Here is a 19,747-nt window from a genome sequence, read left to right on the forward strand (position 1 = left end):
TGAGTTAATTGCTTGTATTAGTAGCTGGTTGGATAAACTCAGTAAGTTGCAGGTTAGTTTTTAACGTACCGATTTCACGCTTTTTTACATTGAAGAATTTTCTTTCAATTCAATTCAATTCAATTCTCTTTATTGCGAATTTGGGTTAGTTTACAGATCTTAAAGGTATTATTAGTGTACGTCGAAATTCTACCTTGCGGCATGCAATGATTCATTAATTTAGACTACATTAAAATTACATTAAAAATAAGTACATTCACATTAAAATATTATGTACAGATACCTTGAATATTATTTTGTCCGAGTCATTTCTTATATCTTTTCTTTAGCATATATTTCTAATTTAGCTAAATTGTAATAAGTTTATCCATCCAAATTTCCCCCAACATTTAAACGTAACAGCTATCTAAAAATATCGTTATTTTTTCAATCTATACCTATTGAGAATAAGAATAGGTAGCACTAATTTTAAAATAGCAGCGTTATGATATCATTTATAGGAAACAAACTGTTCAGATGTAACTTTTCAAGTTAACGTAAACTGTGCGTAAATCTGTAATTAAGTATGGATGGAATAGCGACGAAAAAGTTTTATGTCCCTTTAACTTTAAAAGTTACACTAGGATCCCAGATTAACTTTCATGGCTGGCTTTAGACAGACAACATGGAAAAGATTACTGTTAAATACCGACTCATCGCTATTTCCTATCCTTTTAATCCTTTTAACATAATTTTGATAACATCACGTCTAAGAATGAACCAGTAAACAAATCCTCGTATTCACTCCTCCCTTCTGAGATTACCCGTCGCCGCCCGAAACTCAGGACACGTGTTTGGCAATCTTAATTTATGTTAACTGCTAGGGGGGCGGGTATTAGGAAGATTTGAGCTCATTCTTGCACGGGACCGTACATTAATCACGGATCTGGTGTTTATGTTCTGTATAATGACTTTATCTGACAATGATAGCGTGTTTTGTATGCGAATACCAAATAACAGAGTGTAACTAGAACGCTAGCAAAAACTAAGCGTTATTGTTATACATACTACGTAAACACAATCCAATACCAATAACCATTTGCCTCATTTCGTAGTTTTAGTGATTTAGCATTTTTCAACCCCGCAATGTATAGCGTGCAATACTTGGGTCAGTGCCCCGCCTACAACGTGACATTGACTCTGAATGGCCTACTAACGCAACGTTTGTTGTCCTGTAGCGTCAGTCAGATGTTTTATTTGCAAATATCGTGAACTTTTACAAAATATAGGGTTTTTTTTGGATTTTTTCGCGTTTTTTTATACGCATACCGAGTCAGAAGTTACATATTGTACATAATTTATTAAATTCACATATCATCATCATCATCATGATCAACCCATCACCGGCTCACCACAGAGCGCGGGTCTCCTCTCAGAGTGAGAAGGGTTTTGGCCATAGTCACGCTGGCCATGTGCAGATTGGTAGACTTCACACACCTTTGAGAACATTATGGAGAACTCTCAGGCATGCAGGTTTCCTCACGATGTTTTCCTTCGCTGTTAAAGCAAGTGATATTTAATTAAATAAAAATTCACATATACTAATATTAAAAACATCTAATTGTTGGTGCTGAGCAATCAGACCACTGAGCAAAGTGAGTGCTCTTAGGCCTGAATTCCTCTGTCGCTGACGTCGGTCGCGTACCGTCAGTCGCGTAGCGCGCTGGCCATCAGCGCCAATGAAAACATCCGTAGTGCGATACCGACCGCTCCACGGTACAGGCGTCTCCAAGTGGATTTGGGATAATTATGAACCCGTTTATAAATTGTTTAGTTGCTGCAACATACTTACGCAAGCGGAGACGGCGTCAATGTAGAAAAAGATATCACATTCACCCAATTGTTGCTGATAGGGTGACGAATGGTGAATTTTCTACATTATTTGAAAAGCTACGTCAGGACGAGGAAAAGTTCTTTAATTATTTTAGAATGAGAGTAAAAACTTTTGATGAACTGTTATCAAAGTTAGAAAATCACCTGAAACACTGCTCCATATATCGAGAAATTATACCTCCAGTGGAACGACTTGCTGTTACATTGAGGTGAGTTACATTATATCAATCTATCATTGGAATATAATAATAAGAAAGAAAACAACACATTTTTATATAACCTTTTTATTATTTTTTGTAAAAAATAATAAGTAGTTATTTATTTTGTTGAAGGACACATTTTACTTGTCTTCGTTGGCTTTCCTAGTAATGCCATGGATGGTTTGGTATCCTTGAGAAATAATTTGGGATCCGGAGTTTGATGTATAAGAAGTAGTGGGACGTACTTCGTACATCACACATTCTTGTGAAACGGTATTTGATATATCAGGGAAAGTTTCATATTCCTGTACGTTGATCGGATCTTGACTGTGTAAAATCGATTCAGACTGTGGAGAAAAATACGAATCTGAAGAATTCGGTCTACTGGTTATTTCATATGGATTGTGTATATTACTAATTTCCATTGCTTTTTTGAGCATTTCTGTACGGAAAATCAATTTTTGATGCGTTGTAAACTTTTCTGTTATTGGCAGGAGAGACATGAAAAAATTCATGTCATCATTTTTAAAAAGTTTGGCATTATCTTTGAACATCATTAGCATCTCTTTATCGAATTCATCAGTGTCGGTCTGTTTTCTTTTTCGCTGATTTTTATTAGAATGTTTATTACGAAAATCAGAGTCTGTAGAATTTTCTTGAGCAACACTTTTCTGTAATTCTGTATTTACTTCAAGTCCTGTGCTCCTTGGTATGTCCTGACTGGACGTACTTGGCACGTCTTGATAAGATATGCTTTGGGTATCCTGATTACTTGCGCTCGGTGTAGCCTGATTACTTCCGATGGAGTCCTCAACTTCAGCTTGGTGTTTTTTATCAAGAAATTTCATATCTTCAAAATATATATACACCTTTTTTTTACTTCCACCTGATCCTGAGGGAGTATTTTTTAAGACATTTTTGCAACGCATATATGCATCTCTTGCAGTCTTCCATCGTTGCTGCACAATTTTTTCTGAAACAATAAAAAATAAGAAAAAAGAGTAAAATTAATACATATTACATTTTACAGATTCCTTGCGACCGGCAATACCTACATAGATCTACATTACCACTATCGGCTTGGAGAATCAACTATTGGCAAAATCGTTACAGAAGTGTGTACAAAAATTTGGGATGTTCTGCACGACGAAACTTTAAGACTACCTTCGTCACATGAAGATTGGCTGAGAATCGCTGAGGGTTTCGAATCACGAGCAAATTTTCCAAATTGTGTTGGAGCGATAGATGGCAAGCACGTCCGTATTATTTGCCCTGCATTCAGTGGAAGTTTATTCAGTAATTATAAAAAATATTATTCAATCGTTCTGTTGGCTATGTGTGACGCTAATTACTGTTTTAAGTATATTAATGTGGGTGCTTGTGGAACAGATTCTGACTCAATAATATTTAGGGACAGTAACTTGTATGCAAAATTACAAAGCGGCGAAATAAACCTACCAGAACCGAGACAAGTAGATAACAGCCGGACACCGTTTCCTTACATGATTGTAGGGGATGCAGCGTTTGGAATATCACGTCATATTTTAAGACCATACGCTCGTAGTAATATGACTCACAAGAAAAAAATATTCAACTACCGCCTTAGTAGGGCAAGACGCTACATAGAATCTACTTTTGGTATTATGTCTAATAAATTTGAAGTATTTCACAGGCCTATGAGGACTTCATTGATTAACAGCATCAAAATAGTCAAAGCATGTTGTGTATTACATAACTTTATAAGAGTACGTGATGAATATGATGTTATTGATACTATGTCAATTGTTGGTTTAGAAAATGTTTCTCTAAGCAGCTATAACATTATGAATCGGACAGGCGATACTTTAAGAGACTTATTCGCTAACTACTTTATTTCACCGGAAGGTTCTCTGCCATGGCAAAACCAGTATATTTACTAAGAAATTGCATCTACACATCTCACGCTAATTGCGTGGGATGTGTTTGGGATTTGGGATTGCAACGACAGATTTTATTGTAATTCGTGTGGTATCTTGTTTTAAATTGTAGTTTCTACATAAAACTTTTGTGTATGGACATTATTAAACGTGTAGGTACAATTAGTGTTTGTGTGTATTTTTCATGAACCTTTGAACCCTGATATAGCATAAGCCAGTTATAGTGGAGCAACTTCGTGCGCGACTGTCCCGTAAAATGTAAGACGTTGGGGGACGCGGGGTAGAATAAGACAAAAAATTATGTTTCCCTTCCCGCTACTCCACCCGCATTCCACATGTATATCTGATAAAATTATTATAAACACATTATCTTTTACTTACCGATCTCCTTTTTTTTATCATCGCCCTCATTATTGTAATCCGGAAACAGTGCTTCAAAAACTTGTAACCAAAATTTTGCTCTGGCATCGCGATCTTTGTACAGTTCATTAGATAAATCCCACAATGCAGGACGTAGGCGCACCTCGGCAATCACACGTTCGGTATCAATATTCATGGCGACTGTACGCGCGCGCGTACCATTTAGCCGACGGTCGGGAACAGAGTGAGGACGCTCATAGCGTGCTATAGCGCGTCAGTCGACCGACGTACGCGGCGCTGACGAGCGAGACCGACGCGCGCCATACGCGGCGCGTAGCAACTCGCGCGCCGCTGATGTCAGCGTCACAGTGTGGTGCTATATATAACACAACGTATATTCGTACGCGCGACCGACGTACGCGACCGACGTCAGCGACAGAGGAATTCAGGCCTTAGAGTTGGTGCATTGGTGATGACAGTTTTTGTATTGAAAACCTGCCAAAATATTTTACTCTCGGAGAAGACTTATTTTGCGTTGGTGAAATCGGCCCTTACTGATAAACCATTATGAAGATGCTCAAAATCAATTTAAACATAAGATCCCGATGCGTCTTATAATAACAATTTCATTGCACAATTACTCGTATAACAACTTGATTTGCATCTTAACTTTATGGACTATTCGCACGTTCTTAATCTCATCATAAATTTAGCATTTACTTGCCTAGCTAAGAGTTCGGTTCGGCGCAATAACTTCGTGATGAACATTATGCTCTTATGAAATTGCTTTTAGTTTTATCCGCGTAGCTTAGAAACTGCTAGAGATGCAAAGTGAAAAGTTTACGTGAGTTTATGGTTCATTTTTTATAATACAAAATCAATAGGATACTTCCCCTACGTATACGTGAATTTATGCTACAGTTTTTAGGGTTCCGTACCTCAAAAGGAAAAACGGAACCCTTATAGGATCACTTTGTTTTCTGTCTATCTGTCGGTCTTTCAAGAAACCTACAGGGTACTTTCCGTTGGCCTAGAATCATGAAATTTGGCAGGTAGGTAGGTCTTAAAGCAGACAAAAGGGGAAAAATCCGAAAACCATGCATTTGTAGTTACATAACACAAAAAAATATTGGTCATAACCTAATAATTAGTATTTTAAATTTTCGAAGTAAGATAACTAGGTATCTAAAGTGGGGTATCATATGAAAGGGCTTCACCTGTGCATTCTAAAACAGATTTTTGTTTATTTTTATGCATCATAGTTTTTGGATTATCGTGCAAAATGTCGAAAAAATACCATTAGTATGGAACCCTCGGTGCGCGAGCCTGATTCGAACTTGGCCGGTTTTTATAGTATAAAATTAATACTTCGATAATACTTTGTCACAAATAAATGGTAAGAAAGTGCATTACCTTTCAAAAGACCATACTAATTATACAAATGTGAAACTGTCTTTAATCCATCTGTCTGTTAACTTTTCACAGCCCATTCACTCAACTTATTTTGACGAAAGTTTGTGAATAGAATCTGATATTTGGACCATGGTAACGGTCACATGTAACTGCCTTATATCGTCGATTCAGGATCAAACCGAAAGTTTCCTCACTCTAGTTCACTCTACCCATTTCATACTGCAAAATACAAGTTTTTATTCAAACAGTGAATATCCAGAATTACAATCCAAAAAACACTTAACACATAAATATGGTAAGGAGAAATGAAAAAAGTTCATTTAGGGGCAGAGACAAAAAGCAAACTCTTAATGGGTCCAAGTTTGGGAAACACTTTGGCTAAATATTTGCTAATGGAAATGGAAATGGAAGGGAGCCAGCGCTGAACAGTCGATTCACTTGTTTTTACACGCATTGCGCGTTTGATGCCAAGTCGCAAGCGAGTTCAGTTGCAGGCATCTGATAGGTACTTATATGCAGTGGCGTGCAAAGGGTTTGAAGCCAGGGTAGGCACTAGTTAAGTAGGAGCCTGTTCACTGGCAGGTCATAATGAAAAATATGCATTGAGCTTAAACAACTGGGGTAAGCAGTGCATTTATGCCTTTATGACCTGCACGCCACTGCTTATATATATATATATATATATATAATCTGTGCTTTGTTTTTTAACATTAAGTTAGTATATTATAATGTTATAGTAATATTATTTATTTATAATTTTTTATGATATAATGCATGATGTAATGCGCAGACGTACGCATTGAGGGTCAAACCTCTGTGGTTTTTTTACAATGCGTGCTATCTATTATATGTAATCTTTCTTGTATGTTAATAATAAATTTAAAAAAAAATCTAGAGTGTGAAATAGTTTTCAGAAATTAGTGTCATTGAAAAGTTGAAAATTCAGTAACACTTATTTCAATAGGAATAAAAAGAATAAACCTGGGCTATGAAAAGACAACCAAACACACTTTCGCGTTTATAATATTACAGTAATGATGATTAAATTGTAATTTATAGGGTTCCGTACCTCAAAACGAAAAACGGAACCCTCATAAGATCACTTTGCTGTCTGTCTGTCTGTCCGTCCGTCGGTCTGTCAAGAAACCTACAGGGTACTTCCCGTTGACCTAGAATCATGAAATTTGGCAGGTAGGTAGATCTTATAGCTGACATTTGGGAAAAAATCTGAAAACCGTGAATTTGTGGTTACACTACACAAAAAAAATTAAATTGTGGTCATGAACTAATAATTAGTATTTTCAATTTTCTAAGTAAGATAACTATATCAAGTGGGGTATCTAATGAATATCTTCAACTGTGCATGCTAAAACAGATTTTTATTTATTTTTATGTAGGTATCATAGTTTTTGAATTATCATGCAAAATGTCAAAAAAATACGACTGTAGTACGGAACCCTCGTTGCGCGAGTCAGACTCGCACTTGGCTGGTTTTTTTTTTAATGCCCCGCTATGGTCGCAAAAAAACTGAAAGAATAAGGTCATTACAACAAAAAGCCTGAACCAACGCGTGTCGTGGCAGCAATACGTTCTTAAGCCATACATAAAACCTCGCGAAATGAAACGGGTCCGCTATCTGGCTGCCCGTCAATCTTATTGTCATTCAATTTGAATTTCCGCTTAGACCGGTTTTTACTTGCCTTGGGCCATGGACGTAGCGATTCATACTAAACCAATCCATTGTGTATCATCCATGATCCAGTCCATCGCCTATCAAGTTCGGCACCAACAAAATATGAAGATGAAATAGAAAATTCTATACAAAGAACTACAAGTTTACAGTACGCGGCAGAAAATAATGTACATCGGCCTTTAGAATGACATTTCGGCTTTGTAGAGGGTTGTCTGTCACTCATACCTATATGACGTTTTGTTGGTCTCGACGACAGAGACAATGCTCTACAAATCCGCTATCTCCAACATCGATACATTATTTTCTGCCGTGTACTGTAATATGCTATAATCGCCAACTTAGACCGGTTTTTGATTACCTACTTTTTTTTCATGTACCAAAATCATTGTTATAAATTTAATAGCTTATGCTTGCGACTTCACTACACCAAACACCTATTTCACCCGGATGTAGAATAATATTATAAAAGCTATCTGCGTGCCAAATTTCAGCCTGATTCGTCCAGTAGTTTGAGCTGTGCGTTGATAGATCAGTCAGTCACCTTTTCCTTTTATTAACCGACTTCAAAAAAAGGAGGAGGTTCTCAATTCGTCGGAATCTTTTTTTTTTTTTTTTTTTTTTTTTTTTTTTTTATTTTCCCCGTTTACTCAAAAACGCCTGGACCGATTTTGAAAATTCTTTTTTTGTTTGAAAGGGTATACTTCAAAGTTGGTCCCATTTCAATTTGGTGAAGATCTGATGAACATCTTCGAAGATAGATACTGGAACTCCTCAACGGATAAGAGTAAATTGCTCGCGATCAGTGTAATAGCTTAGTAAACAGTAGATTTTTAACCAGTCATAGCATAATTTCATGGGGCCACTAAAAATTGTGAAATAAAAAATTTTTACAAAAAAAATAAAAACCGACTTCGTTACATAAACACTAAAAATTGAAAAATAATTTAATTTATTACCGAATATAAATTATGTATACAAGAGTTAATATAGTTCCATAATAATATTTTTTGGGGTCGGTGCCAATGAGGTGCCATTGTGGAGTCCCATAAAAATATGAAGTCTAGACGATTCGCGCAGCTAAAGCTAATTGGCACCGGCACCAAAAAATATTATTATGGAACTATATTAACTCTTGTATACATAATTTATATTCGGTAATAAATTAAATTATTTTTCAATTTTTAGTGTTTATGTAACGAAGTCGGTTTTTATTTTTTTTGTAAAAATTTTTTATATTTATAGATAATAAACCAAGTAACCATTGAAAATGCCTATCTCTAATTTGCCTCCTCGTTTCTAATTCGAACTGCTAGGATATGGAACGCCCTTCCAGCATCAGTTTTCCCCTCCAATTTTAATATGAGTCCCTTCAAGTCAAGAGTGAATAGGCATCTTCCAGACAAGCGCGCTCTATCAGCTGCATTATCACTTGCCACCAGATCTGATGACCTCCCTGGTGCAGTGGTAAGCGCTGTGGTCTTATTAAAATAAAAATAAAAAATAATAATCTTTTTTATTCGTACAAACTATGGTGGTGCGTGAGGTGGGGTAAATGAAATCCCGTATTCTTCTAACCACCGATCTGTATTTCTTGTGAATTTGTAAACCACAAAGATATTATACTATTTACAACGTAACTATATATACAACAAACTTGAAGAGTAGAAAAAGGTCCGCGGTTCGATAAAAACAAAATTAAATTATTATAACGCGTGTCTGGCGTGCGGCCACTGAACATGCGTGGGCACGGTGTCGCAGTGGCGCGTTGGAACAGACTGGCGGGTTGCAATTTATTAGGTCGGCATCGATATTCGATGCGCGGGCGCAGGCGGGTGCAGGCGGGACGTCACACGAACCGGTTTATGTAGTAAATTTCATACAGAGCGGCGGCGGCGCGCATACTAGCTCTGCACGCGACCTGCGGTCTATATATGAAAGGTGTGTTTGTTTGTAGTTTGTGTATGTGAATTTTAGTATGTATGTATGATAGTATGTTTGTTTGAAAGTGTGTGAAAGATCCCCATATAAACTTTTACAACTACTTACGAATAGTCGGATGCATCTACCACTGGTTCGGAATGCCTTTCCTACCGAGAAGAACTATTTAATTATTGGGAGGTCTCGGGTTCGATTCTTGACAGGGGTTTGGAATTTTATAATTTCTAAATTTCTGGTCTACTCTGGTGGGAGACTTCAGCCGTGGCTAGTTACCACCCTACCGTGCTACCAAGCGATTTAGCGTTCCGGTACGATATCGTGTAGAAAGCAAAGGGTTATGGGTTGAATAAAAACTGCCAGATCCCTTCCAGGTTAGCCTGCTACCACCTTAGACTGCATCATCACTTACCACCAAGTGAGATTACAGTCGAAGTCCAACTTGTATGTGAATAAATAAGGTCTGATTGCAGCCAAGCGCTAGTCTATGAATTTAAAAAAAACTAATCTTATAAAACCGCTATCTTCATAGCTCAACCCTTTGGCTCATCCATTTCGTAGAGCGAAAAACGTAACATTTGTCACTGCATCTGAATCTGTGGAATTAGATGCTCCATGGGGTTCAAGGCGAAGGCGAATTTGAGCTCATTTTTTGTCTCTCCGTCAAATCACACCCTTTTATAGTTAAATTTTTGGGGTTCTGTACCTCAAAAGGAAAAAAGGAACCCTTGTAGGATCACTTTGTTGAGTCATGAACCGTAATGGGTAGAAGCTTGAAATTTTCAAAGAGTGTGTATATCTATTGCCGCTAACTATAGTAACGGCGATCTCACCTGGTGGTTAGTGATGAATCGAGGACCAACTGATAGTACCTATTGATAGTCTTATATGTTCTGTCTTAGATCTAAAACCGCCGTAATGTGAGACTTTTAATTTTTTGGAGTTAGGTATGTGCGTTTTAAGTTATTAAATATCACTTGGAAAACATCGTGAGGAAACCTGCAGGCTTAAGACTTCACTATAATGTTTTCAAATATGTGTGAAGTTCGCCAATCCAAAATGGGCCAGCGTGGCAGACTATGGCCTACACTACACCTTTCTGATTTTGAAAGGATAGCCGTGCTCAATAGTTGATCATAATCATTATGATGATGGATTAAGCTATGAAACCAGCAAGAACATTTTTATTCCCGCAAAAACCTGACTTCCCTCCATTGAAAATAATATTAAGCGATCAAAATTTAGTGAGCAAACAATTTATAAAGCGGTAAGAGGGCGTTCTGGCCATGAATTTTTACTCGGAACGTGCGATGCGTTAATTAAAACTAAATATTTCCGCAGCGGGTCGTGACTTTACCACTGTTGGCTGAATTATGCTCTACTTCTCCTGTTATTATTATGAGATGGGTTATGTACGGTCGGTAAATGAATTTTAAGGAGTTTACTTAACATTTAACAAAGTCGGTGAATCACCGCGCCGCCCCGCCTTGAGCGATGCGTTTTATCACTACCCCTATTATAAATGCGAATGTATGTTTGATTGTTGGTCTGTTGGTTTGTTGCTTTGTTAGTTTGTCCTTAAATCACGTCGCAACGGAGCAACGGATCGTCGTGATTTTTTGCATGGGTAAAAACATTTAATCGAAGGAAAACATCTCAGTCCCACAGAAAAAACATTTCCTAACGAACAAAGTCCTAGGAAACTTTTGGCATAATACCTATAAGTTTAGAATCGTCTGCCACGAAAAAATATTTTTCATAACTGGTTCGAAAAAACAAATAATCAAGTTGGCAAGTAGCGAAGTAAATCAGGGCAGTTAGGAGCACCTGATCGCGACCTGCAGAGTTATTGCCTTTGGCTCGGCTTTAACTTGGATAATAACTTTTTGATTATTGTTTACCTTGTAAGCAGTTGTAGCCAACGCAAAAGTGATTCGTTTTGTTGTAAACAAACGATGTTCTAAGACGCAGCATCCGCGTGTTATAATCAGTACCTACCCTTATTATAAATGCGAAAGTGTGGTTGTTTGTTGGTTTGTTGGTTTGTCCTTCAATCACGTCGCAACGGAGCAAAGGATCGACGTGATTTTTTGCATGGGTACAGTTTAAGACCCCGAGAGTGACATAGGCTACTTTTTATCCCGGAAAATCAAAGAATTCCCACGGGATTTTCAAAAACCTAATTCCACGCAGACGAAGTCGCGGGCATCAGCTAGTTAGATATAATCGCAATAGTTGTGATTGGCTGAATTTATGCTATTCTTGTTGCAACAATGCGTTGACCAATCAGAGGAGATTGCGATCGCGAAATTGTAGCTTTGTGTTCGAACAAAGACAAGAGTGATAACTAAACAAGCTAATTTTGCAGACCTCCTTGGATACCAAAGAAGTTCTATGGAAATAGTAATCTACTAACTAATACAACGCCCAAATATTATTTTAGCCGAATCTAATTTCATACGAAACTTGGCATTTATTTCCTCTACATATACAAGCTCAGAGTCACTGAGGAAATGAGGAGATCCGTAGGAGAACTAGAATAACCGACATAGCTCAACGGTTTGCGACGCTGAAGTGGCACTGTGCAGGGCACATAGTTCGTAAAACCGATAGACGTTGGGGTCCCAAGGTGCTGGAATGGCGCCCTCGCACCGGAAGACGCAGCGTTGGAAGATCCCCGACTAGGTGAACGGACGACATCAGACGAGTCGTAGTGAGTAGCTGGATTCAGGCGGCGCAAGACCGTGGCGTGTGGAAGTCCTTACAAGAGACCTATGTCCAGCAGTGGGCGTCTATCGGTTGATGATGATGATGATGATACAAGTTTCGCACGCGGGCGATAACTTTCTGATTATGGTCGTATATGAAATTGCTTTTAGTTTTATGCGCGTAGCTTAGAAACTGCCAGAGATGCAAAGTGGAAAGTTTACATAAATTGATGTTGAACTTTTACTACTAGGTAATTAGGTATAGGTATATCAATTCTATTGGAGGCTTACGAGCATGCTTCGCTGGCTTCCAATCCATTTTTATCCTAATCTACTGGGTTTTATAACATACTAGCTTATGCCCGCGACTTCGTTCACCTACACAAATTTTAAAATTAAATTAATTAGGGGTTAAATTTTCAAAAACTCTGCTTAGGGGGTGTAGATAAAAATTTCGGCCCGATCCGTCCAGTAGTTTCAGCTGTGCGTTGGTACACGTAGGTCTTTTCTAAATTGACTGACTCATTGGATTTGATGGACCGTCGCGCTAGAAGACTCATTGGTAACGAAGCGCTGGTCAATTCTAAACTTTTAAGTTTGGATCATCGGCGCAAAGTTGCCTGTCTATCGGTAGTCGGAGAGTGTGCTGAAGAACTTTTTGACCTAGTTCCTTCTTCACCTTCCAACTATCGTACCGCAAGACATAGCCAAGGTCTGCACCCGTACGTAGTCGAAATCCCACGGATTTGCCCCCTTATTTTTAATTCGACCCACAAACATTTGGAACACCCTTCCAGCATCAGTTTTATCCTCCAACTAGCTGATGCTCGCGACCCACGGGATTTTTAATTTTCGATTTTCCGGGATAAAAAGTAACCTATGTCACTCTTCAGGTCTTTATACATACCCATACAAAAAATCACGTCAATCCGTTGCACCGTTGCGACGTGATTGAAGGACAAACCAACAAACCAATAAACCAACAAACAAACACACTTTCGCATTTATAATAAGGGTACTGATTTTAATATTATGGGTATTATTGGAATAAGAAAGTTATTGTAATATAGTTTTGATTTTATGGGTTATCAAAATCGAATAAGTTTTCAATATACCTAGCCGTTTAAAATTTCTGCTGCAGAGTATTTAAATGCGAAGTTCCAAGATGATCTGATATTTTAAAATTAAGTTAAGCTACCTGAAGCGGCTTTGAGCTAAAATAAATTAGATTTGGGAATATTCTGGACTACCGTTTTACTTTAAATCGGGCAGGACCCCGTGCGGCACTGCCTACCCTTTAACTTAACTGAGCTTACACTTTTCATAACGACGTACAAAATTGAATTAGGAACTTTTCAGACTCGAACTTGGCTCATAATAATTTTGCTCTGGTATCTTGTTTATTTTATGACTAACTAATTTAGCATTATACTTAAAAAGCCAAGACATTAATTATTCTAAGTGGGTAACACTGTACAGTGCGCGGCAGAAAGTAATGTACATCGATCTTTAGAAGGCGACAGCAGATTTGTAGAGCATTGTCTCAGTCGTTGAGACCGACAAAACGTGCTTTCGTGATTCCTTTCGTCAAAGGTCGCCTGGAAGAGATCGTTTTAGCGATAAGGCCGCCTTTGCATGCTACGGCTATTAGATTAAGATCCTTGTAATTTTAAATAAACATCAAAAATTGCGAACCGGCAGGAATCGAACCCGCGTCTGATCCTTCTAGAAGATCCTTGTATGTTTTTACTATGTTTACTTGTGTTGTTATTGAGTGCAATAAAGTATAAATAAATAAAATAAACGTCATATAGGTATGAGTGACATAGACCATGCTCTACAAAGCCGAAATGTCATTCTAATAGCCCATGTTCATTACTTTCCGCCGCGTGCTATACACTTTTTGAATGTCAATTGTTGAATTTCTTCTACTTTGCGCGCCTCTCCGACTAGCGAAGGCTTTATATAGGTACTCTGTTCTTCGCGAGGTTCGATTGTTGTTGAATTTAACAATGTAATATATTATAGTAGTGACGTAATGGTGATAATTAATAAAATTGTGTTAACGCTAAACTAAAACTAAGTACGAGAGTTCCAAAAGCACCGCATATAGTCTGAGAAGAAGCCTACAAGAAACTCGACTGGGTATTTTTTTTATTTTCACTATCTCATAATAAAACTTAAAATAATTAGAACTATCAGAGCAGTTGCAATTCATTGCCAAGCTTTCTTGTAATAGGATTTTTATTGTTTAGAGATATTATGTCTCTCTCTAATATGTCTTAAAGAAAATAGCACAACATACAAAAAAATCTTGTTTTACTGATAGGTGCATCAATGTACAGCTCAAATCTCTTGGTATAAAATTAAAGCTAAATATTTAAGTTTAAATCGTAGATAGAGAAATAAAGGTAGATTGAAGTACTGTGTAACCGCGTATGAGACAGCGATAGCACGACGTAACGATGAATAACACGACAATTTTTACCATTGTTTAGTAGTCAATATTTGTATTAACCGATCAACAATATTTGTATTAAACGTTTTTTATGTGAAGTAAATAACTAATGAGCACTTACGCCACGAATTCTCAAAGTTTGTTTTGCAACTAAAGTTGCATTCCTAGTATGTATTCTTGAAAAAAACCAGTTACACGATAAGGGACACAAAATAGGTTAGCTGCGTCTCTGTTTATCACATTAGTAACTTTATCTGTGCTCTCTTTTTAGTGTGAATGAGAAAGCAAACGTTCCTGTATCTACCTTTATTACTCTATCTACGGTTTAAATCCATCCATCTAACTTTAAACTGCAATACCAGATCAAAAACAGCTAGCTAAAAACACAAAGTCCATATTTGGTCAAATCACTACTTATATACTTAGTATTTAATAAAACTAAATAACACAAATTGGAAACAAAAGGTCGTATTATCACGACATTATGCCCTTCATAAAATACCTACAAAAACACGCCAGCAGGAATGGCTTAAATAACTCTAAAATTCCAAAGTAGATGACCCAAGCAATTGTCACCTTGGCTAAAGCTCTAAACGCATAAATAATACAACGCAATAACACCGTAACTGCGGCGTGCCACTGTTATTGCTTCCATCTACAATTCCCAGCCATCCACCAGCCGTAGTGATGCGACACCGTGACTAAATCTATCGATATAACATTTTAAAAGTCAAAAAATGCTGTCACCTTGGCTAAAACTGTAAACGCATAAATAATACAATGCAATAACACCGTAACTGCGGCGTGCCACTGTTATTGCTTCCATCTACAATCCCCAGCCATCCACCAGCCGTAGTGATCCGACACCGTGACTAAATCTATCGATAAAAAAAGTATATTAGTACGGTCACCTTCTAAAGCTCTAAGTGTATAAATAATTCAATGCAATACCACCCTTCGGCAAAGCACTTTCTCTTAATTTACAGTATTGAGTCATTATAAACTTAATTTTCGATGACAACGACAGTTTTTGTGTGTGACTGAAGTGATTTTACTTACTGACTCGAGTCTTACAGCAATCATTGTATTAGATTTAATAGCTAATTTTACAAGACTACGAATAAAATCGTTTTAAATCTCAAAGCAAGTCACATCACTAGAGAATCTCCCGTTCCTAATGCGACATTCTTACGTGACAACGATTTATCCATGTATTGTTCGCCTTAATTTATTGCCTTTTAAATTATCCGAATTATTCCGCGCTCAAACAGAGGGAAACACATAAAAAAATAATTTTCTCCGAGCCATGATTTTGTCGTGCAAATGGAAACAGAATTGTACGACAGTGAATGGAGGTGTATTTTGCGGTTATCCTTGTAAATGCGAAAAACAAGAATTCAATTTATGTTTCATTGAATTTGTATTTCTGATTAACTGACAGTGAAATTGTATGGATTTTTCTCTTTGTAGTGCGATAAGGTGCTTTATTTGCTGGTCCTTTAAAATATTGGTGTAGTTGTTACCACATTGATATGTAGAGAAAGAAATAGTCATCGGAATATGCGACGATACTCGAATGCCTTCTCCTGTCTAACATCGAAAGAACGGAAAAATATTTAGGATGGTTTATGTTTAGGTTTTATTTGTTTTATTCCAGCTATCCGCTTAGCCAATTATGACAAAATTTCGTATAGAAGATAGCTTGGATCCCGGGTACGGTCACAGGCTACTTTTTATCCCGGAAAATCAAAGAGTCCTCACGGCATTTTTAAAAACCTAAATCCACCTGGACGAAGTTGCGGGCATCATCCATTTCATACGTGTATGGGTATGGGTCCTGGCATGCAAACTTCCTCTGTACAGGCTATTTTTTATCTAGAAAAAACAAAGAATTCCCATCGGGCATCATCAAGTAAATAATAAACTAATGTGCCATATTCAGTCATATACTTAGCGCAATTAAGAAGAAAAAGAAAAGAAGAAGAAAAGAAAAACGTTTATTATTTAAAGCTGTACCACACATTACCAGTTAGGTTATCCCGGCGCTTCTAATACTTGAGTAGTAAAGTCAAAAGACCTCAAGTAGAAGAGTAGAAGAAGCGCCGGAATAAAGTATGTCATGTGTGGCACAACCCGAAAAAAAAGGCCTAAGTACTCAGCATAAATGCCATAATATGTCTTGCACAAGTACAAAAACATACAGCGCTGGTTTTCTATATCTCTCTCGTATATTCTCTCTCTAATTGTACCTAAGTACCCCCATTTAATGTAAAATAATAGGCTCTATTGCTAATGACGTAATAGTATCCTTCATAAAACCGGGTAAAACATAACTATAATCCCGGATAAGGGCCGGATCCGGAGCGATTATGTCAGTTATTTCCTCCCTGCGGCCTCCGTGCCTCCATCTCTGTTTATCCTTATCTCACCCTGGCGCGATTTTTAGGGTTCCGTATCACTAAAGAAAAAATGGAACGCGTATACGATAACTTCGTAGCCTGTCTGTCTGTCGTCCCTGTCAAAATGCGGCAAGGAACTTAAAGCTAGATAGCAATGTCTTATAGAACAATTAAAGGGAAAAATCTGAAAAACGTAAATTTGTGGTTACATTAGTAAAAAAGTGTTATTTCTTGTATTATAGTACGTATCCCTTCGTATATGAGTAGACTCGCACTTGACCGATTTTTCTGGTAATTGAGTCTTTATCGTCATGTCTATTTAATTTTACTTCGATTTTAGGGATTCTTTCACAAATTGCCTGTGACTATGTTTGGCACGCTTTGAGCTTTTGGGAATTTATCCTAGTCAGTTTTTCTACAGTCGAGTATTTGTCATAAACGCTGGATTTCTGGAATTTGAGTAATATAATGTAAAACCTATCTTGTAACCTATTTTGCCAGTCGGCTGATAATTTGTAATGAAACTTGATTCATGATTAATTATGGAATCGACTGGTGAAGAAACTATATTGTTATAATTTTAACAAAATTATGGATTAATGGAAATCTTCTAATGTAGCTGGAACTGAGTTTTACACGTTTTAACGTTAACTGAGAGTTACACGCATTTTTACACGTTTCGTGTGGAATCTCAGGCACCGCTGTTATTTGAAACCTGCGACTGGTTTGAAATCATAATATGAGAATTTAGTCCAATCAGTTTGACTATATTATTCATAGATATTTGTCATGATTAATGGAAATCTCCTAATGGAGCCGGATCTGAGTTTTATACGTTTCAACATTAACTGAGAGTTACTCGCATTTTTACACGTTTCGTGTGGAATCTCAGGCACCGTTGTCAATTGACACCTGCGGCTGGGTTCGGATCGCTTTGGGAATTTGTCCCCGTAACTCGAGCGTTCCTAACGACAGCTGCCGAGATGGCCGTGTTGGGAGTTTCTGCGCTAATTGGCATCCAGTGTTGGATGTAAATTGCGTTTATTAAAATGATCGATGTTTACGATTTCGACGTTACACCGAATTTCTCTCGTTCTCAATTTAGAAATTCTTTTAGGTATAGCAGATTTTGGCCATGATAAAGTTGTAAAAGTTAAGCTTAAAATTATTAGATTGACCTAAGATTTCCACGTGGGTCTGCGATTTGGCACCAAACCTACAATGCGTGTAAAAACCCCCCTGAATCAACTGTTGGAAACTGGCTCCTTTCCATTTCCATTAGCAAATGTTTAGACAAAGTGTTTCCTGAACTTGGGGCCATAAAGCGGAACCCATTTGCTTTTTATCTTTGTCCACTAACTAACTTCATTCATTTGCTTCCCTCCACGTCCGACGCTAAGTGTTTTTCAGTAGGTAAAGCATTGTTTATACAAAGCCATTGCTGGCTGTGCATTCTATAACAGATTTTTATGCATCATAGTTTTTGAGTTATCGTGCAAAATGTCGACAAAATACGACTGTAGTACGGATCTTGACTTGCACTTGGCCGGTTTTTATTATAATGATCTCTTAACTGAAAATAATGGATGAGCTCACCTACTAATCCCAAAAAATATGTCCGTGAAAGTAATATGAACTTAATAATTATGCCGTAGTGCATAGTGCACACATATATTATATCTGGTACCATGGTACGGAACCCTTCGTGTGCGAGTCCGACTCCTGTGCATTCTAAAACAGATTTTTATTTATTTTTATGCATCATGATTTTTGAATTATCGTGCAAAATGTCGAAAAAATACGACTATAGTACGGAACCCTCGTTGCGCGAGCCTGACTCGCACTTGACCGATTTTTCTATCAGATTTAGTATGTGCCTAGTGCACACGAACTGTGTTGTCGCAAACACGGCATAATGTATGTAGGAAAAGCATTCCGAACCAGTGGTAGATGCATCCGACGATTCAAAAGTACTTGTGAAAGTTTACTTGAATAAAAAGTTTTTTTTTATGTTTTCCTTGTTTTCTATAACCGTACAAAAGTATTGGCTTCCACAAATAACAAAATGTTGTTTTATAAGTAAAGCAAATACAAGAATAGAACACGTAATAAATACTGTTTTATCTCTCTTATCCGCTGAACAAGCAGCCTCAGTCAACAGCGAGATGCGGTAACGACGCTGTAACACTTGTGGACTAAGAGCCAGCGCGTGCTAGGCCTTCGTTATTTTATAAAACTGAAAGTTTCTCTGCGTATTGTCCCCAACACTAGGAGGAACAATTAGCGATTATGAGATAATATGAATAAGATTTTTTTAACACCTTTATTATAAAAAGTTTCCATTCTCCAGGTCTTTAACTATATCCATGCAAAATATCACATCAATCCGTTGCTTCGATGCGACGTGATTGAAGGACAAACCAACAAACAAACACACTTTCGCATTTATTATATTATGGGTAGTGATATTATATGGGTAATGATTATATGGGTAGTGATATTATATGGGTAACTAGCTTATGCTCGCGACTTCGTCCGCGTGGACTACACAAATTTCAAACCCCTATTTCACCCCCTTAGGGGTTGAATTTTCTAAAATCCTTTCTTAGCGGACGCCTACGTCATAATAGATAATAATTTCTAAACATAATTTCAGCCCGATCCGTCCAGTAGTTTGAGCTGTGCATTGATAGATCAGTCAGTCAGTCAGTCAGTCAGTCAGTCACCTTTTCCTTTTATATATATAGATGATTATATGGGTAGTGATATTATATGGGTAGTAATGAAGGTCTG

General features: G+C 37.4%; 2 protein-coding genes and 1 long non-coding RNA gene across 3 annotated transcripts in view; 2 read left to right on the plus strand and 1 right to left on the minus strand.

Annotated features, from left to right (window-relative positions):
- The window catches only part of LOC117982145 (uncharacterized), a 328,575-nt gene that overhangs the window by 299,625 nt on the left and 9,203 nt on the right, over positions 1-19,747 (plus strand). The window lies entirely within an intron of this gene.
- Positions 1,944-4,154, plus strand: LOC117982144 (uncharacterized). Its single transcript, XR_011236746.1, has 2 exons — positions 1,944-2,081; positions 3,103-4,154. It is a non-coding gene; the product is annotated as an uncharacterized lncRNA (long non-coding RNA).
- Positions 2,080-4,799, minus strand: LOC138402343 (uncharacterized). The gene is made up of 2 exons (XM_069498574.1): positions 4,370-4,799; positions 2,080-3,045 (listed from the first exon to the last, which is right to left on the minus strand). The coding sequence occupies exons 1-2, from the start codon at positions 4,542-4,544 to the stop codon at positions 2,213-2,215; spliced, it is 1,008 nt and encodes a 335-aa protein (XP_069354675.1). The 5' UTR covers positions 4,545-4,799; the 3' UTR covers positions 2,080-2,212.

Source organism: Maniola hyperantus, chromosome 5 (assembly GCF_902806685.2).
Source record: "Maniola hyperantus chromosome 5, iAphHyp1.2, whole genome shotgun sequence".
NCBI lineage: Eukaryota > Metazoa > Arthropoda > Insecta > Lepidoptera > Nymphalidae > Maniola > Maniola hyperantus.